The sequence below is a fragment of the Schistocerca serialis genome, chromosome 11, assembly GCF_023864345.2.
Source record: "Schistocerca serialis cubense isolate TAMUIC-IGC-003099 chromosome 11, iqSchSeri2.2, whole genome shotgun sequence".
Classification (NCBI taxonomy): domain Eukaryota; kingdom Metazoa; phylum Arthropoda; class Insecta; order Orthoptera; family Acrididae; genus Schistocerca; species Schistocerca serialis.
The window spans coordinates 148434583-148461363 of NC_064648.1; the positions used below are offsets into that span (position 1 = coordinate 148434583).

The 26781-nt window shown below is 40.5% G+C and overlaps 1 protein-coding gene across 4 annotated transcripts in view; it reads left to right on the forward strand.

Annotated features, from left to right (window-relative positions):
- LOC126427392 (transmembrane protein 98-like) overlaps window positions 1-26244 on the forward strand; it is a 76304-nt gene extending 50060 nt beyond the window's left edge. For all 4 annotated transcript variants that reach the window (XM_050089743.1, XM_050089744.1, XM_050089746.1 and 1 more), the window contains 2 exons: window positions 8774-9037; window positions 17077-26244. In XM_050089743.1, the coding sequence (XP_049945700.1) occupies window positions 8774-9037; window positions 17077-17175 (363 nt within the window). In that variant the 3' untranslated portion in view covers window positions 17176-26244. The remainder of the gene's footprint in view (window positions 1-8773; window positions 9038-17076) is intronic.
- Window positions 26245-26781: the final 537 nt, after the last annotated feature.

The following is a 26781-nucleotide window of genomic DNA, read 5'->3' on the forward strand; positions in this document are numbered from 1 at the left end:
GGGAGAGCCAGTCCTGACAAAACTCTACCATCTGGTGAGCAAGATGTATGAAACAGGCGAAATACCCTCAGACTTCAAGAAGAATGTAATAATTCCAATCCCAAAGAAAGCAGGTGTCGACAGATGTGAAAATTACCGAACTATCAGTTTAATAAGCCACAGCTGCAAAATACTAACATGAATTCTTTACAGACGAATGGAAAAACTAGAAGAAGCCAACCTCGGGGAAGATCAGTTTGGATTCCGTAGAAACACTGGAACACGTGAGGCAATACTGACCTTACGACTTACCTTAGAAGAAAGATTAAGGAAAGGCAAACCTACGTTTCTAGCATTTGTAGACTTAGAGAAAGCTTTTGACAGTGTTGACTGGAATACTCTCTTTCAAATTCTAAAGGTGTCAGGGGTAAAATACAGGGAGCAAAAGGCTATTTACAATTTGTACAGAAACCAGATGGCAGTTACAAGAGTCGAGGGGCATGAAAGGGAAGCAGTGGTTGGGAAAGGAGTGAGACAGGGTTGTAGCCTCTCCCCGATGTTATTCAATCTGTATATTGAGCAAGCAGTGAAGGAAACAAAAGAAAAATTCGGAGTAGGTATTAAAATCCATGGAGAAGAAATAAAACTTTGAGGTTCGCTGATGACATTGTAATTCAGTCAGAGACAGCAAAAGACTTGGAAGAGCAGTTGAATGGAATGGACAGTGTCTTGAAAGGAGGATATAAGATGAACATCAACAAAAGCAAAACGAAGATAATGGAATGTAGTCGAATTAAGTCGGGTGACACTGAGGGAATTAGATTAGGAAATGAGACACTTAAAGTAGTAAAGGAGTTTTGCTATTTGGGGAGCAAAATAACTGATGATGGTCGAAGTAGAGACGATATAAAATGTAGACTGGCAATGGCAAGGAAAGCTTTTCTGAAGAAGAGAAATTTGTTAACATCGAGTATAGATTTAAGTGTCAGGAAGTAATTTCTGGAAGTATTTGTATGGAGTGTAGCCATGTATGGAAGTGAAACATGGACAATAAATAGTTTGGACAAGAAGAGAATAGAAGCTTTCGAAATGTGGTGCTACAGAAGAATGCTGAAGATTAGATGGGTAGATCACGTAACTAATGAGGAAGTATTGAATAGGATTGAGGAGAACAGAAGTTTGTGGCACAACTTGACCAGAAGACGGGATCGGTTGGTAGGACATGTTCTGAGGCATCAAGGGATCACCAATGTAGTATTGGAGGGCCGCGTGGAGGGTAAAAATCGTAGAGGGAGACGAAGAGATGAATACACTAAGCAGATTCTGAAGGATGTAGAATGCAGTAGGTACTGCAAGATGAAGAAGCTTGCACAGGATAGAGTAGCATGGAGAGCTGCATCAAACCAGTCTCAGGACTGAAGACCACAACAACAACAACAACAACAACATGATATTTTTGATGCACAGGGACAGTGCAAATGTTTGTTTATATGTGTAGTTCATGTAAAGAACCTACACAAGATGCTGATGCTGAGGGTGCAGACCAACTACCTAGGCCTTTTAGCTATTCCGTCCCTCTGTGTTGCCGCAAGTAGGAAATTGTGTCACTCTTGCACCAATAGTGGTCTTCTCCTGTGGGAACAAACTCCAAGAAATCAAACACTCTCGAGAGCTCAGACAAATACCTCTGCCCCTCCCATCACGAGGAGATACTTCTAGCTCGGCTGAATATTGGGCACTATCAGTCCAGTCACCGTCATTTGTTAATGGGAGACCCCGCGCCATTCTGTGCTTACTGCAGACGACCATTGACTTTGCCATTTTCTGACCCAAAGCCAATGTTGTAACTGTTTACGTTTTAATGTCTGCCTGCCTTCTACAGCTCGTACTTTGTCTGCTAAAATATCTGGTAAGATATTCTATTGTATGGCTTGGTATAGAACGACACGCTACTGAAACTGTTTTGATGCAAACCGAAGCACTCGGCAAAGTCAGAGGACCCGCCACCCAAGCATATTTGATCAGAAGTGGTAATTGTGACAAAATTATGAAAAGTAACAATACCAGAGAAGAAAAGTTGCTACTCACGATATAGCGGAGATGCTGAGTCACAATAGGCACAGTAAAAAGATTCCCACAATTGTGGCTATCGTGACTCAGCATCTCTGCTATATGGTGAGTAGCAACTTTCCTTCTCTGGTATTGTTACATTCCACCCTGGACTTCCCATTGTTTAATATTGTGAAAAGGGTAGAGTTCTACTCACCATATGGTGGAGATGCTGGGTCTCAGATAAGCACAACAAAAAGTCTATTAAATAAGTAAGCTTTCAGCCAAAAAGGCATCAATTGCAGTTAGACAACAGACACACGTGACTACAGTCTCTGACTGCCAAGGCCAGGCTGTGGGCAACAATATGTGATGGGAGAAGCAATCTGGGTGGTAGAGGTAAGGAGGATGTGAGACTGGGGCAGGGAGGGGAAGGAATGTCAGGGTAGGGGTGGGGGATTGTCGAGTGCCACTTGTGGGAACATACAGGTACGAGTTGGGGAGAGGGTAGGACAGCTAGGTGCAGTTGGGATGTTAGACAGGAGGGAGCACAAAGGAGAGAAGTAAAAAGACTGGGTGTCTTGGTGGAATAGGGAACTGTGTAGTGCCGGTGTGTGAACAGTAGAGGTGGCAAAAAATAACTTAACTGATAGAAATAACTGGTTACTGAGAAGTAACAGTTACTGCAATAACCGTTCCTCTGATTCTGGCAGTTAATTCAATAACTGTCTAGTGTCAACAGTGCCTCGCGTCATCTGTTGACCAAAGATCGTACTGCGCATTTGGAAGGCGTTCTATAGGCCATGGGAATAACTGTGAGACTGCGCGCCATCTGTTGATAAGAACTGTGTACTATTTCGTGGGCCTTCGTTACTTTTAGCACAAACAATTAAATAAAGTTAATGTCCGAGCAGTGGCTGATAGGAGCTGCAGTGCAGGCATTAACAAGTACAGTCGTTCCCTTGAGCCACCGCCTTATGTGTTAATTTACCTTGGACGGGTAGTACAAGGAGAGTTACCATAAGGAATTCGAGCGACTATGGAAATAACTGTCAGAGATCGGTATTCTCCTCTGGCAGTTATCGTTATTGGCCCAATAGTTCTCGTTCTCAGGCAGTTATCGGGCTACCACTACAGGTAACATGGAAGCTGGTAACAGAATAACTGTGTGTCTGTGTTCCTGACACAGTGACTCCAGTCTTGGACCCCGGTGTTATTTCCAGAAAGGATAGCAACTGGAGCGAACAAATATTTTCGTACTTCTTCGGAAATAGCTGCTGGACATCGCGAATGATGTTAGAAAGTATAACATAATACATTTGAATATAATAATTATCCTCATCATTTGTCAGGAGATTGTCAAAATATGTGAATATATTACAGTAACTGTTAATATTTACAGAATTGATACTCTTACAGAATAAAACACAGTTACGCACTTTTAATAAATTTATCGTTCACAGAATACTCGAGCATGACTGTTGCGACCAAGTGCTGTCAAAATTGAAATATAGCAGAATTTTTACCTAAGCTGGTCTATCAGTCTCTGTTAAGATATTCATCTAAAGAGTAGAAGGAGGGGTCAATGGAAGCGTCTGATTCCACCTGTCTGACGTAAAGATGTTGTGGTGTGTGAATGTCATTACGGCACGGTGTTTATGAGTTGTTTTGTGTGTGTGTGTGTGTGTGTGTGTGTGTGTGTGTGTGTGTATTTATGGAGTATTGAATTTGTTTTAATTTATGTAGGGATGTTTGATTTGTGGATTGTTGGGGTTGTGGTTTTGGTTTTATTTCTCGCAGTTGTAGGTGTTGTTTTTTGGCATCAGTAGTTGTGGTGGACCTATATAGGTCACCAGAAATGACCGATACCGATTTTCATAGTTGTAGGTGTTGCTGTTTTGGTATCATCATATGAGGTTGACCTACGTAGGTCAAGGGAAATGTCTGATTCCAATTTTCATACTTTCAGTTGTGGGTACTGGTGTTTTGGTATATGGTTGACCAATATTGTTCAAGGGAAGTGTCGGATTCCTGCAGATTTTGTTGGTGTAGCGGAAAGCTTTTCTATATTTATGTCTCCTACATCTAACATCATTCTCACTGTAAATAGACTCGTTTAGGTGCTTCATAAATTCTGTGGTATGCCTTTCCCAACTGAACTTATTATCGAGTTGTAGTCCCAGGAATGTAACACTGTCAACCTTTTCGATCTGCATGTCGTCATAAGTTATAAACATGCTGTAGCTGGAGAAATCGAGCAGTTTCCAAATCTCACATAAAACTTGGATTAGCGTACTCACACTTTCCCCAATAGGACTATCTTGTACAGGACAGGAGTAAATGAATCCGTCACATTACGTATATTTTTTGTTGTATTACAAGGCTCTACACTTATCCTATTAAGTGAGCAGCACAGGAAATTAAGCTTCGAATTTAACCTACAGTATTCAGTTTACATATTACTTCATACTTAAAAACGCACATTGTTAACATTTTACTTAAACAGTGCTGTGACGAAGTTCCGCGTACTTTCTGTTGCAGCTGCGAAGATAATATTTCTATTAGCGACCGATAACCTACATACGTATGATATGAAACACTAATGATCGTTCTGACATCAACTAAAATGTACCCAGAGTTCATCAGCTAAGGTTATGACACGATTCATACGACATTCCTGCCATTTCGCACTACTCGCAGTTACACTGATAACTGAACTGAAGGATTCCAACTATGTCGTTATTTAACTGTAGCCCCATCGGAGTATTCAGTATTCGCTAGCGAAAAATAACTTGACAGTTATTAATAACTGTTAAAAATAACGGTTATCAAATAATAACTGGAACTGTTATAACGGTTACTCTAGAATAACCGTTTGACCCACCTCTAGTGAACAGGGTAGGGGATAGGTGGGCGTAGGACAATGACTAAAGAGGGTCAAGGCTCGAGGGTTACGGAAATGTAGGATATACTGCAGGCAGAGTTCCCACCTGTGCATTCAGAAAATCTAGTGTTGGTAGGAAGAGTCCGGATGGCACAGGCTGTGAAGCAGTCATTAAAATGGAGAACATTTTGTTGGGTAGCCTGCTCAGCATCTGGCTGGTCCAGCCTTTTCTCAACCACAGTTTGCCGGTAGCCGTTCGTACAGACAGACAGCTTGTCGGGTGCCCGTGTAGAGTGCAGCACAGTAGTAGCAGTGTAGCTTGTAGATCGCGTGACTGCTTTCACAGGGAGCCCTGCCTTTGATGGTATACATGATGCTCGTGACCGGACTAGAGTAAGTGGTGGTGATGGGAGGATGTATGGGACAAGTATTCATCTTGGTCTATTACAAGGACTTGAACAATGAAGCAAGGGATTGGTGCAGTGCTGGAGTGAAAAGGAAGGCAATATTATATAGAAGAGGGGCAGCAGCCTTTTCAGTAGTTGCAGGGGCGACAGTCTGGATGATTGACTGATCTTGCCTTGTAACACTAACCAAAACAACCTTGCTGTGCTGGTACTGTGAACGGCTGAAAGCAAGGGGAAACTACAGCCGTAATTTTTCACGAGGGCATGCGGCTTTACTGTATGGTTAAATGATGATGGCGTCCTCTTGGGTAAAATATTCCGGAGGTAAAATAGTCCTCCATTCGGATCTCCGGGCGGGGACTACTCAGGACGACGTCATTATCAGGAGGAAAAGAAAAACTGGCTTTCTATGGATTGGAGTGTGGAATGTCAGAGCCCTTAATCGGGCAGTTAGGTTAGAAAATTTAAAAAGGGAAATGGATAGGTTGAAGTTAGATATAGTGGGAATTAGTGAAGTTCGGTGGCAGGAGGAACAAGAATTTTGGTCAGGTGAATACAGGGTTATAAATACAAAATCAAATAGGGGTAATGCTGGAGTAGGTTTAATAATGAATAAAAAAATAGGAGTGCGGGTAAGCTACTACAAACAGCATAGTGAACACATTATTGTGACCAAGATAGACACAAAGCCCATGCCTACTACAGTAGTACAAGTTTATATGCCAACTAGCTCTGCAGATGACGAAGAAATTGAAGAAATGTATGATGAGATAAAAGAAATTATTCTGATAGTGAAGGGAGACTAAAATTTAGTAGTCATGGGTGACTGGAATTCGGTAGTAGGAAAAGGGAGAGAAGGAAATGTAGTAGGTGCATATGGATTGGGCGGAAGAAACGAAAGAGGAAGCCGCCTGGTAGAATTTTGCACAGAGCACAACTTAATCGTAGCTAACACTTAGTTCCAGAAACATAAAAGAAGGTTGTATACATGGAAGAAGCCTGGAGATACGGACAGGTTTTAGACATGTTATATAACGGTAAGACAGAGATTTAGGAACCCGGTTTTAAATTGTAAGACATTTCCAGTGGCACATGTGGACTCTGACCACAATCTATTGGTTATGAACTGTAGATTAAAACTGAAGAAACTGCAAAAAGGTGGGAATTTAAGGAGATGGGACCTGGATAAACTGACTAAACCAGAGGTTGTACAGAGTTCCAGGGAGAGTGTAAGGGAACAATTGACAGGAATGGGGGAAAGAAATACAGTAGAAGAAGAATGGGTAGCTTTGAAAGATGAAGTAGTGAACGCAGCAGAGGATGAAGTAGGTAAAAAGATGAGGGCTACTAGAAATCCTTGGGTAACAGAAAAAATATTCAACTTAATTGATGAAAGGAAAAAATATAAAAATGCAGTAAATGAAGCAGGCAAAAAGGAATACAAACGTCTCAAAAATGAGATCGACAGGAAGTGCAAAATGGCTAAGCAGGGATGGCTAGAGGTCAAATCTAAGGATGTAGAGGCTTATCTCACAAGGGGTAAGATAGATACTGCCTACAGGAAAATTAAAGAGACCTTTGGAGAAAAGAGAACCGCTTGTATGAATATCATGAGCTCAGATGGAAACCCAGTTCTAAGCAAAGAAGGGAATGCAGAAAGGTGGAAGGAGTATATAGAGGGTCTATACAAGGGCCATGTACTTGAGGACAATATTATGGAAATGGAAGAGGATGTAGACAAAGACGAAATGGGAGATAAGATACTGCGTGAAGAGTTTGACAGAGCACTGAAAGACCTGATTCGAAACAAGGCCCCGGGAGTAGACAACATTCCATTAGTACTACTGACAGCCTTGGGAGAGCCAGTTCTGACAAAACTCTACCATCTGGTGAGCAAGATATATGAGACAGGCAAAATATCCTCAGACTTCAAGAAGAATATAATAATTCCAATCCCAAAGAAAGCAGGTGAAGACAGATGTGAAAATTACCGAACTATCAGTTTAATAAGTCATAGCTGCAAAATACTAACGCAAATTCTTTACAGACGAATGGAAAAACTGGTAGAAGCCGACCTCGGGGAAGATCAGTTTGGATTCCGTAGAAATGTTGGAACACGTGAAGCAATACTGACCCTACAACTTATCTTCGAAGAAAGATTAGGGAAAGGCAAACCTACATTTCTAGCATTTGTAGGCTTGGAGAAAGCTTTTGACAATGTTAACTGGAGTACTCTCTTTCAAATTCTGAAGGTGGCAGGGGTGAAATACAGGGAGCAAAAGACTATTTACAATTTGTACAGAAATCAGATGGCAGTTATAAGAATTAAGGGACAGGAAAGGGAAGCAGTGTTTGGGAAGGGAGTGAGACAGGGTTGTAGCCTCTCCCCGGTGCTATTCAATCTGTATATTGAGCAAGCAGTAAAGGAAACAAAAGAAAAATTCGGAGTAGGTATTAAAATCCATGGAGAAGAAATAAAAACTTTGAGGTTTGCCGATGACATTGTAATTCTGTCAGAGACAGCAAAGGACTTGGAAGAGTAGTTGAATGGAATGGACAGCGTCTTGAAAGGAGGACATAAGATGAACATCAACAAAAGCAAAACGAGGATAATGGGATGTAGTCGAATTACGTCGGGTGATGCTGAGGGAATTAGATTAGGAAATGAGACACTTAAAGTAGTAAAGGAGTTTTGCTATTTGGGGAGCAAAATAACGGATGATGATGGTCGAAGTAGAGAGGATATAAAATGTAGACTGGCAATGGCAAGGAAAGCGTTTCTGAAGAAGAGAAATTTGTCAACGTCGAGTATAGATTTAAGTGTCAGGAAGTCGTTCTGAAAGTATTCGTATGGAGTGTAGCCATGTACGGAAGCGAAACGTGGACGATAAATAGTTTAGACAAGAAGAGAATAGAAACTTTCAAAATGTGATGCTACAGAAGAATGCTGAAGATTAGATGGGTAGATCACATAACTAATGAGGAGGTATTGAATAGAATTGGGGAGAAGAGAGGTTTGTGGCACAACTTGACTAGAAGAAGGGATCGGTTGGTAGAACATGTTCTGAAGCATCGAGGGATCACCACTTTAGTACTGGAGGGCAGCGTGGAGGGTAAAAATTGTAGAGGGAGACCAAGAAATGAATACGCTAAGCAGATTCAGAAGGATGTAGGTTGCAGTAGGTACTGGGAGATGAAGGAGCTTGCACAGGATAGAGTAGCATGGAGAGCTGCATCAAACCAGTCTCAAGACTGAAGACAACAACAACATTATATAGATTTGTGTGGCAGGAGAATACCATTATGTGAGGGGTGGGGAGGATAGCGGATAGGACGTTCCTCATCCATCCTGGTTTTTCTGTTGTTAGATGTGGTAATTGTGGCATTTCTCAGCTGTTGCATGCGATTTAATCTGTCAATTTGCCGGCATTTACTACACAGCTTCTGCTGGCAGGTGGCACGTCGTATCTCTCCGCGGGTGGACGACGTGGTGCGTGCTGTTTACCCGCCGATCGACGCACGCCTGCTGGAGGCACGTGCGGCTGCACTCGCCCTCGTGGTAACGCACCTGGCGCTGTTGGTGACGGCGGGTGGCGGTGCGGGGGTGCCGGGGCGGCGCAAGAGGAAGGCGGCGGCCGGGGGCGGAGTAGATACGGGCGGGACGGCGACTCCCAGCTGGCTGGCGCAGGCGTTGGGCGACATCGACCTGCACCTCCTGGTGAGTAGTGGGGAGAGGTGTAGGCCTGTACTGGGGGCAGCTGCGGGAGCGCAGTGGCTGCCACAGTATGACTGGACATATGTTTAGTATGCTAGTGGTGGGGCACAGTCTGTGCTTCTCTGTGCAATAGCAATGGAAATACTATCTGCCGACAGTGCTACCAAAGCAGAGTTACTAAACACGGCCTTCCAAAATTCCTTCACTACAGAAGACAAAGTAAATATTCCAGAATTTGAATCAAGAACAGCTGCCCCTCGTCCATAGTTCACAGTATGTCATGTGAGTAAAGGGAAACCTGTGTTCCTCACCAGCTATGCTTTCTAAAACCACGCTGATTGATGCACATGAAGTCTCAAAAAAGTTTATTATATTGAAACTGAGAATATGTTCAAAGATACTGCAGGAAATTGAAGGAGGGGTACTGGTCTGTAATTTTGCAGGTCCGTTCTTTTACTCTTCTTATATACAGGAGTCACCTGCTTTTCTTTCCAGTCACTTGGAACTTTGTGCTGGATGAGAGATTCATGATAAATATGAACTAAGTAAGGGGGCAGTGCCATAGAACACTCTTTGTAAAATCAAATTGGCATTCCATCAAAATCAGGTGACTCATTTGCTCGACATCTGTATTTTAGTTCTGAATAACTGGTATTTTTTGTATTTGTTTGGTGTGGGGTATACAGGTTGTCTTTTTATAGTTTTTTACTAATAATTGGGTAAAAACATTTTATCAGTTTGTCATCTCAGTGATGGTAAAGTTTTAAACATCAGTAATATTTGTGTTGTGGTCTTTGGTCCAGAAATGGAAATGAGTGTACAGCATTGTGGGCCAGGAGTCCCCCATTCGGGGAAGTTCGGCCACCGAGGGCATGTACTTACTGCATTCGACACCACATTGGGTGACTTGCGCTTCGGAGATGGTTATAAAATGATGATGAGGACAACACAACACCCAGTACCTGAGCGGGCAAAATCTCCTGCCCCAGCTGGGAATCGAACCCAGGCCCCTTGGCGTGGCATTCCGCCACGCTGACGGGGCAGACTTCAGTCCAGAGATTGGTTTGATACAGCTCTCCATGCTGCTCTGTCCTGTGCAAGCTTCCTCATCTCCAAGTAACTACTGCAACCTGCATCCTTCTGAATCTGCTTAGTGTATTCATCTCTTGGTCTCCCTCTACGATTTTTACTCTCCACGCTGCCCTCCAGTACTAAATTAGTGATCCCTTGATGCCTCAGAATGTTTCTATCAAATGATCCCTTCTTTTAATCAAATTGTACCACAAATTTCTTTTCTCCCCATTTTATTCAGTACCTCCTCATTAATTCCATGATCTACCCATCTAATATTCAGCATTCTTCTGTAGCACCAAATTTTGAAAGCTTCTATTCTCTTCTTGCCTGAAGTATTTATTGTCTGTGTTTCACTTCCATATGTGGCTACTCCATACAAATACTTTCAGAAACGACTTCCTGACACTTAAATCTATACTCGATGTTAACAAATTTTTCTTCTTCAGAAACGCTTTCCTTGCCATTGCCAGTCTACATTTTATATCCTCTCTACTTTGACCATCATCAGTTACTTTGCTCCCCAAATAGCAAAACTTGCTTACTACTTTAAGCGTCTCATTTCCTAATCTAATTCACTCAGCATCACCCAATTTAATTCGACTACATTCCATTATCCCCATTTTGCTTTTGTTGATGTTCATCTTATATCCTCCTTTCAAGACGCTGCCCATCCCATCCAAGTGCTTTTCCAGATCCTTTGCTGTCTCTAACAGAATTACAATGTCATCAGCAAACCTCAAAGGTTTTATTTGTTCTTCATAGATTTTAATTCCTACTCTGGATTTTTCTTTTGTTTCCTGTACTGCTTGCTCAATATACAGATTGAATAACATCGGAGATAGGCAAGAACCCTGTCTCGCTCCCTTTCCAACCACTGATTCCCTTTCATTCCCCTCGACACCTATAACTACCATTTTGTTCCTGTACAAAATTGTGAATAGCCTTTTGCTCCCTGTATTTGACCACTGACACTTTTAGAATTTGAAAGAGAGTATTCCAGTCAACATTGTCAAAAGCTTTCTCTAAGTTTACAAATGCTAGAAACGTAGGTTTGCCTTTCCTTAATCTATCTTCTAAGATAAGTTGTAGTATTGTCTCACGCGTTCCAACATTGCTACAGAATCCAAAATTTATCTTCCCCGAGGTCGGCTTCAACTAGTATTTCCATTCGTCTACACTATGTGATCAAAATTATCCAGACACCTGGCTGAAAATGACGTAGAAGTTCGTGGCACCCTCCATCGGTAATGCTGGAATTCAGTATGGTGTTGGCCCACCCTTAGCCTTGATGACAGCTCCAGTCAGGTGCTGGAAGGTTTCTTTGGGAATAGCAGCCCATTCTTCACAGAGTGCTGCACTGAGGAGAGATATTGATGTCTCTCGGTGAGGCCTGGCACAAAGGCGGCATTCCAAAACATCCCAAAGGTGTTCTATAGGATTCAGGTCAGGACTCTGTGCAGACCAATCCATTACAGGGATGCTATTGTCGTGTAACCACTCCGCCACAGGCCGTGCGTTATGAACAGGTGCTCAATCACATTGAAAGATGCAATCTCCATCCCCGAATGGCTCTTCAGCAGTGGGAAGCAAGAAGATGTGTAAAACATCAATGTAGACCTGTGTTGTGATAGTGCCACGCAAAACAACAAGGGGTGCAAGCCCCTCCATGAAAAGTATGACCACAACATTACACCACCGCCTCTGAGTTTTACTGTTGGCACTACACATGCTGGCAGATGACATTCACTAGCCATTTGCCGTACCCGCACCCTGCCATCGGATCGCCATATTGTGTACCGTGATTTGTCACTCCACACAACATTTTTCCACCGTTCAATTGTCCAATGTTTACGTTCCTTACACCAAGCGAGGCGTCATTTGGCATTTACTGGCTTGATGTGTGGCTTGTGAGCAGCCGCTCGACCATGAAATCCAAGTTTTCTCACCTCCCGCCTAACTGTCATAGTACTTGCAGTGGATCCTGATGCAGTTTGGAATTCCTGTGTGATGGTCTGGATAGATGTCTGCCTATTACACATTACGACCCTCTTCAACTGTCGGCAGTCTCTGTCAGTCAACAGACCAGGTTGGTCTGTACGCTTTTGTGCTGTACGTGTCCCTTCACATTTCCACTTCACTATCACATCAGAAATGTTGGACCTAGGGATGTTTAGGAGTGTGGAAATCTCACATACAGATGTATGACGCAAGTGACACCCAGTCACCTGACCACGGTCGAAGTCCGCGAGTTCCACGGAGCGCCCCATTCTGCTCTCTCACGATGTCTAATGACTACTGAGGTCGCTGATATGGAGTACCTGGCAGTAGGTGGCAGCACAGTGCACCTAATATGAAAATGTATGTTTTGGGGGGTGTCTGGATACTTTTGATCACATAGTGTACTATGGAGAGTAGGAAAGTAGTTTTTGTCTTTATTTGAACGTAAGTTTACTTAACGCTTCTCACTGTGGTATAGCATTTGCAGTTTGGGCATTTGCACATTGTTTTGTTCTCATTCCACACTGTTCGATCATTAAAGGCATCTGACCTTACATCCTTTGCAAGTAATGATGATTCCTTATATGTAAGCCTGTTGATCTCTATTGATCTGTGTTAGCTGGTCTACCTCACTTTTTTGCTCTTGGGCCAATCTGGCAGAATGTTTGAGTCAGTTCAGTTCTTCAGGTTCATTAGCAACGCTGCTGCTCTTTCCTCAGTAATTATCCTTCTGTTGAGAATCCATGAACTTATTGCAATTATACCAATCAGATGGAAAAATAACTGTAAATACCACCACGTGAATCTACTATTTCCGTGGTATCTGCCAATGTTGCTATCTAATAAATAGGACATGGTACCATTCTGCAGTCTCTCTTCTTTTAGTCAATCTTTTCCCTTCAGATTTTTTGCAGCTTACTCGCAAAAGTAGACAGAAATCAGATAATGCTGTTGTCTCTATTCAAAACAGAGGAAATGTCCAGTTTGTCAATGGTATTAATGTATTACTCAGAATACCCAAGTACTCTTTCTTCAACTCTTGTTTATTTTGAAATTTATAGTTTGGTCTTCCATTACTTTGGGTCATTCCTGCATACAGAATCTTTATCTTGAATAGGTATACAACTGGATCAATAGAGGTATAATTTCTGTCAAAATGGATCTTGTAGAATTCTGGTCTCTTGGAATTCTGCATACAAGGCAAATAACAGTATTTCCAGATGATCTAATATTTAGTTTATTATCTAATCTGCTGTAAAGATTAGCTTCATCTGCAGTTTTTCCTTTAATTTGTCAGTAAAAAAATTAAAAAACTGATATGGTTTAGAGAACTCTAGCATTGATTGGGGTAGTGTGGTGTTTCCTTTTAATCTAAAATACTCATTTTACAAATGAAGCACTTTGCATTTTCCAAATTGTTCAATTTTTCTGTATATTTGGGTCTGTTTCAGAAGCTTGTACTACCAGGATGTCAACAAGAAGTTCATCATCCTCCAAATAATTATTTGAATCACATATTCTCATCATAATAGTCACAGGCTTGCTATCACTTTCTGCAGATGTCAGATCATTTACAGTTATAAAAAGATTATCATCCAGACTGACAAAATCCGACCCATCTTCAATGTCAGACAGATATTCTAGGGCTGTAAATTCTTCATAAGACCTCACTTTACATTGACCATTTTCAAAATACGAGAATGGCTCCATTACAACATTTTAACTACCACGAGAAACTAGAAGGAAGCATACTGAAGGAAACACGGATTTGTTATTGTGTGAGTGTGGATAGAAGCATTGCACTTGTGCACATTCGCAAACAGAATTGATTCCTGTAGTAATTGCACATTAGTAGCAGGAATATGAGCTGAACTGTACACTCTCCAAGGGCTATACAAGTGCTAAATATTTTTCTTACTTTTGCGTGTTCTTACTTGCTGTGATTAACAGTTACCATCAGAAGAAAGAATTGTATATCAGACCGACATTGTTACACAGAACAACACATCTTGCTACATTGTGGGCTCTGTAGCACTTCTTAGTGGCAGATTCTTTTCAGTTACCCTCATAAAGCAACACTGCCCATCTGCAAGGCAGTTTACAGTGTTCAACTTCAAGGACAGCAAGGAAACAAAAGTTTCAACTTTGCTTTCCACATCTGCAAAGCAGTGCAGTTACGTGTTAAGTTTCGCATGATACACAGAACATAATTCAATAATCGCCAGTATTTTGACAAGTGCGTACCCTGTCATTTTCAACACTGTGCAAGGAAATTTAAAGCAAGCCTTGATATGCAGATCACATGTGGAAAAGACAGCGCGCGCGCACCCCCCCCCCCCCCCCCCCACACACACACACACACACACACACACACACACACACAGAGTAGGTGTTAGTACCTCCACACAACAAGAGACGACCAGAGTCAGAAGTTATCAGTTGAGAATATAAATAACCAATGAGTGAGGTAACATTAACTCTGTCCCTCTGTTGGTTGCCCAAGGAAGGAGCAGGATTGTCTGTAGAATTTAACCAAAAACCTCCATCTCTGTATGCGAGGTCACCTAATAATTTAATCCACCAAAGTCTACAGCCTATTTGCGATACACAGGTAGCATTTCTGACAGGATTGGTCATATTCTATAGAAGTATGATGTAAATGTGTTTTTCAGTCATCATCAAAGATTACAAACCTTCAAGACACAAATTTGTATAGTTCTTTCACCTGATCTCCAGCATTCATCAGTAAGTCAGCGGGAATGTTAATCTGTTACAGTCATTTTGTTGTTCTTTGAATTGTAAAATTTTGATCTAGTAATTGGTGGAACTATGAATTCATTTTTCACCTCTTCCATTGTGTTTATGTAGTCTGAACCATCTCTTAACATATTCTCCTTCATTTAACCAAACAGTGGAAACTTTAGGTAGGAATATCAACAACGTAGGAAAAGACATTGCTATTTACTGCAATGAAGCCACACCAAGTTGCAGACAGGCACAATTAAAAGACACTCACTTATAGCTTTCAGCGCACGCGCTCTCGCGCGCGCGCTCACGCACACACACACACACGCGACTGCCAACTCCAGCACGAGAAGCATCCTCATGAACATTTTTGAGAAGTGCCTCACATTCATTCTTCCAAGAACTGAAGTCACATTTGGAGAGTTCCTTCATAATCGCCAACCTGTACGGATGGTAATGAAGGGCAGCGTGAAGAATTCGGCTCAGTGAGTGACAGGAAAGTCCGGGGGCAGATGATGTCTGCATGCAGAACACCATGAGGATTGCAAGATTGGAGCTCATTGCCTCAGTGTTCTCACATGATCTGACAAGACGAGGGACCGCAGTTCTTTGTCTTGCCGTACTCGAATGTAGTAACCCGTGTAATAATTGATTTCCAGTTTGGGACATGGCCTAACAGGGCTACATTGAGGTGATTTCGGAAGGTGCGCTTCCTTGCGATCACAGATTGTCCATTCGAAAAATAGACCTCGGTGGCAAATGCACACTTCTTACTGTTCCAGTGTGTGATGGTGACTGACCTGCAAGAGGACAACCCTGTCATCTGTCAAATGAGACTGCTCCCGCCCTGCTACAACTGCCTGAATGGTGCCCGTGTCAAACAAGGAAGTTATGTAGCCACACCTGGCCAATGGGGGGCACCACCTACCTGATAGATTTTCAAAATTATAAAACAAACCATTAGATTCATACCTGTATTATTAAAAAAAAATCAAAACTTCTGATTCTGGAAAGTAATGCACTTACCGTTGTTCAGGTGTCGTATGAAGTGGACTCGAGTGTTTGTGATCACCATTACTTATCTGTATTAACTGTTTGATTGGATCATGTTGCTCTGTCTTGAGGCAACAACTCCATTCTCGAAGATGCCAAGTCCATCCCAGCTGAAAAGCTCGTACAGTAGTCACTACAAAATAAATTCACCTGCAACTTCTTTATCGCATATGTATTTCACCTACTTTATTACATTTCGTGTTAGATTTTACGACAGCAAAGCTTTAATGAAGCTCACAGTACATATTTGCCTCTGTCATTTAGCTCGGTCTGTCTCCTAAGAGTCTCCCTCGATGAATGACGTCACGACCATTGTCATGCGTGTCGAAGTTCTGTGGTCTGCAGTGAATCTCCGAGGTGGGGTGGCATTTTTGTGATGAGCAGCTGTCTCTGTGTGCAGGAATCCAGATGCCCATCAGCCCTGCCTGGCGGATATGCTGTATCCATTTTCACTCTCTTGGCAAGCACAAAAGAAACAAAATTTCTTGCACAGTATGTGGCCCAAAAGAAACGCTTAATTACTAAAATAACAAAATGCTTGTTCACAGTCACAACTTTCTTTTGTCGGTTAGAGAGATGGAGGGAATAACACATCACTTCACCCAAAGTGTTATCAAATGTAGGCTTTCACAGTCGGTATTGTCTTCAGTTAAAACTTCCGGGCCGATAGGCCGTGGTCGAAGTATAAAACTCTCCCCTGACGTTTCGTCTCCGACTGCAGGAGACATCCTCGGAGATACAGCAGCGAACTGTTCGCTGCTGTACCTCCAAGGATGTCTGCTGCAGTTGGAGATGAAACGTCAGGGGAGAGTTTTATACTTCTACCACGGCCTATCAGCCCAGAAGTTTTAAGCAAAGTGTTATGTTACCCCCTCAATTCATAAAATGGATTTTATTGTGTTTTGATATCAGAAAGTCATGTTGCCATGCACCCTGTATATTCTGCATATATTTTTCACTGTAAGCTATTAAGGCAAATAGCACTGAACAGGAATTGATTTCACTTAAGCTCCCAAATGTTTATTCAAAATCCTGCTTTTTGTGGGTAAATAACAAATTATTTTATCTTCATTGCCAAGTTTAAAACTTGTCAGTCGTGACTCCGCTGTTCTGGGCTGTGACCCTGTGGTAATCTGTTGCGCTAAGTTCTGCCACACATGTGTTTTTTCCAGGTACTGCGCGAGGCGGCGCTGTCCCAGGAGGCCGCAGTTCGCATACAGAGTGTGATGGGCACGGGCCCGCCGGCACCACCGTCCACCACCCCTCTGTAGGGCCGCTTCACCACCTCTACAGCATTCTCTCTTTTCCCCAAAATATCCTTTTCCTGTGCGCACTCCACGTAAGGTGGGAGCTGTTTTATCCAGACACTTGCCCAAAAACAGAATCTCGGTGCAGTCTCTCACTGCTGCACAAAATTGAATATGTCTACAACTCTAGTGCCTAATGAAGAGCTCTGACTGTGTTTTGGAGGTTCTACAGTTTTATTGAGGCAGAATTTATTTAGAGCTCCTTTTGAGTGAAGAATCTCTGAGACCGTCTGTAGCAGAAAATGAAAATGAGGCATAGATACTTAACCTGCCCATATTTGATATATAAACAATATATTTGTGTGACTATATATTTTGTACACTCTGTTTAATCTGTAATCCTGACTACAGTGGCTTCCTGAAATGAAATGTGCTTTAAAAGTTTTCATTTCCTACTTTCACTTCCACAAAACTCTTATATGGAATCATGTTTAGACTCAAAGACTTTTTTTCTCTCTACAGTACTTCTAAACACCCAGAATCACAGTAATTAATTACTTTTTAATCCGATGTACATTTACATGTTAAATTTTGTTATATACAAAAACAAAATTTAAATATATTACTTACACCATGACTGTTTCAATGTAACAGTCGTATTTTTGCTATATGTATACTGTTTTGTATATATCAACTCTTTTGATAATATATCTAAGCATAAACTTATTTTCAGAATCTGTTTCTTAGATTTTAGCATTTCATATGTGTTTCTGGGAAGGTAGGGGGGAGGGGGTGATCCTACATACATATTGCTTGTACTAATTTAATGTTGTTGTTGGAGATGTTGATATAAAACATCATAGATGATGTAATTATTTCTGCATGTGGGAGATAAAAGTGAGAAACTGGTGTAGTTAGTAGGAATAACCTTGTTACGTTTTGTACATCAGTGCCTGGTGACGAGAGTGGGATGGAGGTTTTTTGCACGGTTCTGCCATCAGGTGGCACAGGCATACTCTTCTGTCAGCAGGCAGTGTTCGGGTTGGTGAAGGTGTGGTGTTGTGTCATGTACTTATGTAACTAATTGATCCACCGTCTTCCATTAGCATAGTTATTTAGATTTAAAAGATTGCTCATGCAGTATACTGGTTCAGAAGACCACAGACATAGTGAATGAATGATATTGATATATATGCACAACATTCAATGGAAAGAGTACATTTGAAACATTTACTGTCAGGTAGTCAGCTTTGTTATTTTTTCGTGTGCAAATGGTGAATAAGGAAGAAAATATGTGGCAGTCTGTGTGTTGTCAAAAATGAATTTTCTGCTAGTTGGAGGATGATTGAAATGTGAACTACATTTTCTCGCTGTCACACGTGTAATTGATACAATTGCTGCATATTTAGTTCTTTAATAAATGTATGATATGCAAATGTTGGATATCTGTTTACAATTAACTGTCTTCATTTATCTTTGATGAAAATTAATTGATTGGGTTGCATGTTTTGGCAGATTTTATTTTTACAGACACTTTGCTGTAAGCTGTGCACTGTTGTTCACAATCAGTTTACCTTTGGAATGTTCTTTGACTTTGCCATGGCGAGGACTGGATGAGGACTAACGAGCAGTGATTATATTTTTACTGCCTGCAGAATGTGTATTTTATTCATATTAGAATTAGTTCTGAAGGCAGTGGATGCTGTTTACTCTTCACATGCTATTATAGAACTCAGATCTCTCTTTTGCAATACATATTTTTTTATACAAATGGGTTGTTGATGACACAAATTGCTCCATATGTAAGTAAATGTATTAAATCACCTCTGTTTCAGTCCTTTGGCACTAGTGTCCACATATTATTATTAACAATAATGATGAATGCAGGGATAGCAAATGAAATGGGATATATTGTAAGAGCAAACTGAAAGAGTTTGTAACATGGAAAGACAGATTAGTAAGAGTTTATGGAGGCCCCTACGTGATACCCTGGCCTTCTGTTGCCAGTTGGACCACTATCCAAAAATTCTAGAGTGTTCGTGTGATTTTTTTAGAGAGAGACAAAATTTAGTGCTTTGTTCAAAGACAGAAGACCTCATCTATGTAACTAATATTTATGGCTTGTGCCTGGTTACTTACGCACAAACTGTTCACTGCTTGAGTGTGTTGCAAAAGTTGGTATTAAAAAAGTACCTCGATTAACAAGAGATAATGTGCGCAACAGTCTGCATTGTTGGGAGAGGAAAATGCACATTCTGCCCATTTTCTGTCCATCTCTCTGCTAGTAATTTGAAAATTAGTTAATGTAAACAGCAGATGTATCTTTAGGATGAAGGGAATTATATGTGGTTTCCTGTATGAGCAATGGTTTATAATAAAATGGTCTTGTCAGTTTCCTAATCTCTCCAAAAGACTGCAGGAGGCATTCCTTTATTTTGTAAATGATGTAATTAAATATTTGTAGAAATATATGTATATTTTTAGAGTATTTTTCACTTACTTTACATACTCTAATAATAATGAATTGTGTATCATGCTGTTTGAGAACTGTGTATTTTTGTGGAGTACATTAGTCTGTGGTATAAATTTGTAATATTCTTCTGTTGCTAGGAAGCTGCCAATCCCCATACAGTTTTTCAATTCTGTGTCTGAAGCAATATAGCAGTTTGAAGTTTTGAGCATATATTCAAAATTATTTTTGTTACAAAAAGAATGCGTTGCCTGTTGCCGGGTGGGAAACATACAGTAATTCGAGAGCAGGTTAGCCAGGGCACACGGACAACTCCTCGGCGGGCGGGCGACGCCTCCACATTGCAGCACTCGTGCTGGCTTCACAGAAAGCATGGCAGTGTCAAATTGTACAACACCAGAGCTCACACATTCTGTCCTTAATACAGTGTTATTGTTCTTCACATATAGAAAAATCTCCTTAGCAAAATGGGCAGAAATGATAAATAGTTTCGAAGATTAATCGGTAGTTCGCAGCAGAGTTGTGCAAGTAGCAAGTAGCTCCTCTCCAATTTTTCTGTGAAGCCTAGAGGCATTGCCAGCACAGAGGCCTGAGAGGTGTCATTCAGCCATCCGGGTGGGAAGCGTTTCCTTTTTCGTGGACAGTGAAATGTTTTCTTGCAGAATGTGAATCTCTTGTATTGTTTCAAATTTATCCTGTGGTGTAGGCGAGTGTAACGAATGCATGTGTAGTTCAGCGTTACATGGCCTTGCTCTTCGGGCAGTGCGGCATGTGATATGGTGGTCAGGAACTGAATGTGACTGCCTTTTTCCTCCTTTCTGTTCGAATTCTGATGATGAAAATGTTTCATCGCCCGTATTTGAACAGAGTACGTCAGATTCGGCTGCCAGCAACTTTGCTGGTGTTCTCAGATCATTGCTACAGAAGGCAAACGTCACTGTGAGACTTACTGTCAATAGCTCTTTTATGAAACTGTCAGATTTAAACCATCTTTACCTCGGTATGTCCTGCAATGTCTCACAAATGAGAATTGGCTGCTTCCTCAGTGTACTTCCCTGAAGGATTCTCCCTCTGCATAGGGCACATGTTTCGGAGTTCCGTGTCTGCTTGCCTCACAGACAGAGGAATATCTTGGAAAGATACTAAGTTTCTTGTAACTTATAATATTTCAGTTTGAGAAAAAGTCTCAGGTTTCCACCCGGGAGACAGTGTTAAAATAGCACAACATTTCAAAGATTACCATAATCACCATCTCATACCGAGGTGTCAAGATATGCAGATGTCAGAATATTTACACTAGCGGTGTGCCCTCTTTGGCATTCTGAATATGTCTTGTGTGCTGAGTAAGTTCTTGTCATATAGTCGCTAATGCAGGATTTTGTGCCAAACTAAGTTGGTATCATTTGTCGCTATTGCCTGGATTATTGTGAATCCTTGTTTCCACGGATTCCCTTATAATGCTAAGTCAAAAGTGTGGCCTTCCTGTGTGGTGTACTTTGCTGTCACTGATTTTTCTTTGTGAACTAGTGATACAGGCCTTGTAGTGTTGCCACTAAATTGGGTAGTGAATTTTCGTTATGTTGCAATTGATGAGGCTCTATATATAGCTTTCTTTTAAGCTGATGACCATTTCGCCAATAACAATACCACAATTCACCGAAAAGTCTTTTGCCTTTCTCTTGTTACATAATATAATTTGAATATGTATATTCCTCTTAACATTTATTCTGATGCAGCTTGTTTATACCAGTAGGAAGAGAATATCAAGATCTTTTGTAACTTGAAAAACTGGTAACATCAAAATCACAGAGGAAATCACTCCAGTCAGAATTTACCTTTGCCAAAGATGCTATTGCACTGACTGTCATTACGTTACGAAAATTCCACATACTGTAAATCTCGAATATCTTAATGTCCGTACAGGAAATTAAGAGATTAAATGAGTATTCCAATTCAGATGTTTCCAGTAAGGTTAAATAACTATTCCAATTCAAATGTTTCCAATAACTTTTTCTCTCTAGCAGATTTATTTGAGTCAGTGAAATCATGTTAGCATACAATTGCAGACCACTTCCAAAACCAAACTTCATGTACAGTTAGTTAATACTTCATCATAATCTTGATACATAGTCTCAATACAGACTCTACTTATTTAATTACAAAATTAATAGTATTTCAATAGAATAACATGCAGGGATGTTCTTGACAGTACTATCGCGGACTTCTCCTGGCAACTGTTTCCTGCCACATACTACATCCATAGACAATCACTGGACCACATCATGACTAACCTGTACACTCAACATTAAACAAACAGTAAACAAACCATTCTTTAAAACACTGGTAAACACACAATAATAAATGTTTGGATAACTAATTGCTATTTACATGATGTTGGTGTTCCAATTAATATTTTGAAACGAGATACAGACCGTTTGTCCAATGTATTGGTGGCCACATTCACAAGAGATGTTGTATACCCCAGCCACATTCAGCTATAGTGGGTCTTCCACAGAGCCAAAGCACTCTTTCATCTTACGCAGTGGTCATAAGACAGTTTTTAGGTTGCACCGAGAGAGGCCCCCAAGTTATGAAGTAAAGTGAGTATCTTCTCTTCTTTCTCCTCTTCCCAGTTTGCTTCATCTTTTATCAACTGCGCTACTAATCTGTGCTTCTCTGAACCCATATTTGTGAAATACTGCCTTCGGCTGGGAAGCTTCGTTTATCACACATGACCTGCATTCTATGTACAACTGTGGTCAGTACAATCTGCCATAATGCTGGATGGTAGCACCTTGTTGTGTATGGGTAAAGGTCTGCATGGGTCATCTTCTTATATGCTCCATGACCTAGTGTGCCATCTGCCTTCCTGTTGATTAGCATGTCAAGAAAGGGAGACAACCATTCTCCTCTTTTTCCATAGAGAATGAAACTTGCCATGCTCCCGCACCACAAAAACATTGTCAACATATCAGAAGTAGTGCTCGGGTTTTTGGTAGGTAGTTTGAAGGGCCACCTCCTCAGTGTTCTCTGCAAAGATTTGCAACCCCAGGAGCCAAAGGTGACAAGTATGACATTCTTCGAAATGTCGCGATAATTTAATGCTGCCATCTGCCTGGAAACCTGAGGACTTTTCACCAATAGTATATGCTGGATGAGTCTACGGTCACAAATATTTCAGGTGTTTCCACAAAATTAACATATCGTTTCATAATCAGTCTGTAAAGAAATTCCTACCCACATCATAGCTACAAGACCACAAAAAAAGAAGGGTTTTGCATTAACTCAATTAGGAGGGAATTAAATAATTAAAGAGCCATATTATTATAAAAAAGAAGCTGTATGTTTGTACAAAATAAGACTTTTAGTACTTCTCAACATAATCCCCACCAATATTAATACACTAGTCCCGGCAATGAACTAGTTATTTTTTGCACCTGTTGCAAAGAAGTCTGTCTTGTTGTTTGAGCCACATTCCACAAATGTTTTGACCACATCGTTGTTGCTGAACTTTTTTCCACATAATGCCTCCTCGAGTGAACCCAAGTTTCATCACACATTAAAAATCTCGTTTAGAAATCAGTCACCTTCCCTTCCATAGCATTCTATCGAGTCTGTACACACTTTAAGTCTTGTTTCCTCGTGTTTTGGGATTAACTCTTTTTGGAGCCATCTTGTGCTTGTTTTGCTGTAATTGAGCTTGTTTCTGACAAGGTTATGAACTGTGCCAACACTTATTGGAACTGTCTTTGCTATACGTTCAACTCTAATACTTTGGTCTTCTCGAATAATGTCATCAATGCAACTTTCGAGTGAAGGGGGTTGATACTTCAACTGACCAGCCAGGATGTTGCTCATCAGTCATTGAGGTTAAATCATTTTTTAACTGCTCCGCACTTTATAAGTATATCCATAGTTTGTACAACATTCATTGTACTGTAAAATCGTCCAAGAAAAGATTTTAGCCAGATTTTCACCTTCGGAAAGCAAAAATTCAATTACTGAATGTTGTTAGACTACTGTGAAAACTTCAAGAAGACACACCGTGCAATATCGAAGTTATAAACAAACAAGTTATAAACAAACAAGTTTTTATCCTTCAACTGTTTTTAGCTCGTCGTAGTGATACCAGCCTAAAATTATTAATGTACAAAACTCCTCCCATAAACTGTTTCATTTTTAATCAGTTTTTCTCTTTCATTACTAATTGTCCCTTGTATGTGTAGTGAGACTGTCATCAACTTGAATGTCATCAGGTTGAAGATTGCTTTGAACGCTGTAGTTCTTTCCTAGCTGCGGTCCTGCTGTAGCAGGTACACCCTTGCCTTCCTTCCACCTTTCAAATGATTTACTTAGCCAGTTCACAAAGGCAAACCATTGCTAGGGGTAAAACGTGAAACATCCTCTGACAGAACAGAAGATTAAGTCTTGGACTTTTCCGTCTGTAATTTGTCATATGGTGTACATTCTAATAAAAACATTGATGGCAGGCAATGAAAACCTCGTAACTCCATTTTGTTAAATTTTACTGGAGGAAGAAAAATGGTTTGTTAAAAAATACATAAAGTAATACAGACAATGTTAGCACATGTGTAACTGTATACTGTAGTAGAAATCTGGATGTTGGCAGATTAGAAAAATCCATGTTCTTTCAAATCTCTCTCTGACAGTGGAGTTACTGGAATCTCAAGATTTTCACATACAGATGAAGTCATGAGGTCTTCATTGCTTGCCATTGTTATATTGGTACAGCAATAAAGCTAACATAGTTTTCCTATTACATACTGAACTTGGTTACAATTTAACACTTGAGCAACAGCTAGACTCCACTGCCTCATCAGACACTGCAAGAAATTCAGTTACCCTCATAATTCAGTCTGGAAGTTCTTCCACTTTACATTGGGTTGTTTGTTTTCGGCTCCACAGCCACATTTTGGAGGTGCTGTCTTCCCCCATTTATTGAGGGCTCTCTCTCTCTCTCTCTCTCTCTCTCTCTCTCTCTGCTTCTGAATGCTGTGCAGAGAGGGAGAGGGAGGTTGGATACTTTGACCTTGCCCTCTGCTTCCACGTGCTTCAGTTGTCCCCCTTCCCTCTTCTGACATGGCTGTATACAGTTCCAGCTTCTGACTCACATCGAATGATATGGGTAGGATGCAACCAGCCTCACTTGTGTGTCTGGTGTTTCTTTATGTCTTCCTTTGGTCTTCCACTAACACATGATACGCATCACCATATGTGCACAGATATTACAATTGTCCCTAAATTTTTTACACACACACAAAGAAGTGAAACTGGAAGAATTGTGCCGTTGCTATTGCCTGTTGTGCCACATGCTAAAGTCAGGGTGAGAAACCCGCCTTCCCCTATAGTATGCTCGGCAGTCCAGGTACATTTGGGAGGCAGCATGTATTTTAAAATCTTGTTTTATAAAACCCACCCTTGTGGATTTAATGAAAATGGTGTACGTACTTAAATATTATTAGTATTATTAAATATAAAAGGAAGTTTCTTTTACATATCCAGTTTTAAGTTTGTATGCATTGCATTTTTATTATTATTATTGCCCTCTGCTTCTCCGTGCTGCAGATACTCCCTCATTGTTCTTGCAACATGTAGATGTACACAGTTGCTGCTTTTGACTCGCATCAAGCAGTATATATAGAATGTCGCCATTCTCACTTTTTTGTGTAATGTTTATTCTTTCTGTTTTCCCCTTGGTCTTCCTCGAACACACAATAAACATCGCCGTATGTTGACTGACTGTAAAATTGTTCCAAAATATTTTCACACACACTCGACGAGGTGAAATTATGCCGACTCTGTTGCCTATCACACCGCATGTTAAAGTCGAGTTGACAGTGCTCACTTTCTTGTACAAGTGTGATGCATGTAGAGGGCCAATATGTCTTTTCAATTTTTATTTTGAACAATCCACTACTGTGCATTTAATGAAAATGATGTATTTACATATTTGTAGTATTAACAAATAACAAAACAAAATTTGTTTATGTACACAGGTTTTTTTATTTGCATGAGTTGCACATTTATTGGCATTACTGTTGTATTTGCATTGTATAATTGTTGTTGTTGTTGTTACTATTATTATTATTATAATATATGTAACCTGTATTATACTAACATGTTGTAACTTATTATTATTGCTATAATAAGTATTATTATATATATTATATATTATCACAATATATGTAGTGAGATGAGATGTTGACATTGGAATGTAACCTTGGCTACATGTCTGTATTTTATTCATGTTACTGTTGCGTAACTGTATGCAACTTACATATGTTATTGATCTTAGTAACAAGGTATAGGACGTAATGTATTCAACAAATGGAAATTATTTTCAGAGATAAACATGTTTATGATCTGTGTTAAAGTTAGAAGGTTTCTTGGATACCTATCAGTGTAATGAAAGACAATAAAGCTCCACCATATACATTAAACAATAATTCTGTTGTACAAAGTAACTTCCCCTGTACAAACAGTTTGGAGACTGTGGTTTTTGGACTGATGTCATCTCCACCAGAAACTTAGCCATTGCTTGTTTAATAGGATGTTTAAATAAACTGTGTGAATAAAAATATCTCCAGACAGCTGTCGCCCAAGTATAAGCTATTATTTCTCACGCCACACTGGTTTCAAATGAAAGACTATTTTTAGCAGCTGTCCTGATAAAGAATAGATAAGTGGAGCCATATTGGCTAGGTGACCTCATCCCTTTTGATAGCTGCTCCAAAAGTTAACTAATGTCAGCTTTCTGTGTCAATTGCTCAGTTTGCACAAGTCATTCCTGAATGCCTCATGGTTTTCATACGTGCCAGCATGCATTACTTGTAAAGCTCCTTTCTGCGAGTTACTTTATTTTCACATTGTTATTCAACAACTCACATCGAGTGAGTCTGCTTCAGCATTCACAGTGTATGGAGACCCGCTTGTCGCAAATGATCGCATCATTTTACGTTTCAACATCAAAATTGTGCATGTTCTCAATGCTGTCTGATTTTCTATACTGAACAGTGAAGGTAATCCTCCTCCTTACAAAAAGTCGTAATAAGAGGGTGGTTTGAGAAGTTCTCGGAATGGAATAGAAAAAAAGTACTTACATCACTGAAACTTTTTTTTATTTTTCAAGGTAGTCTCCT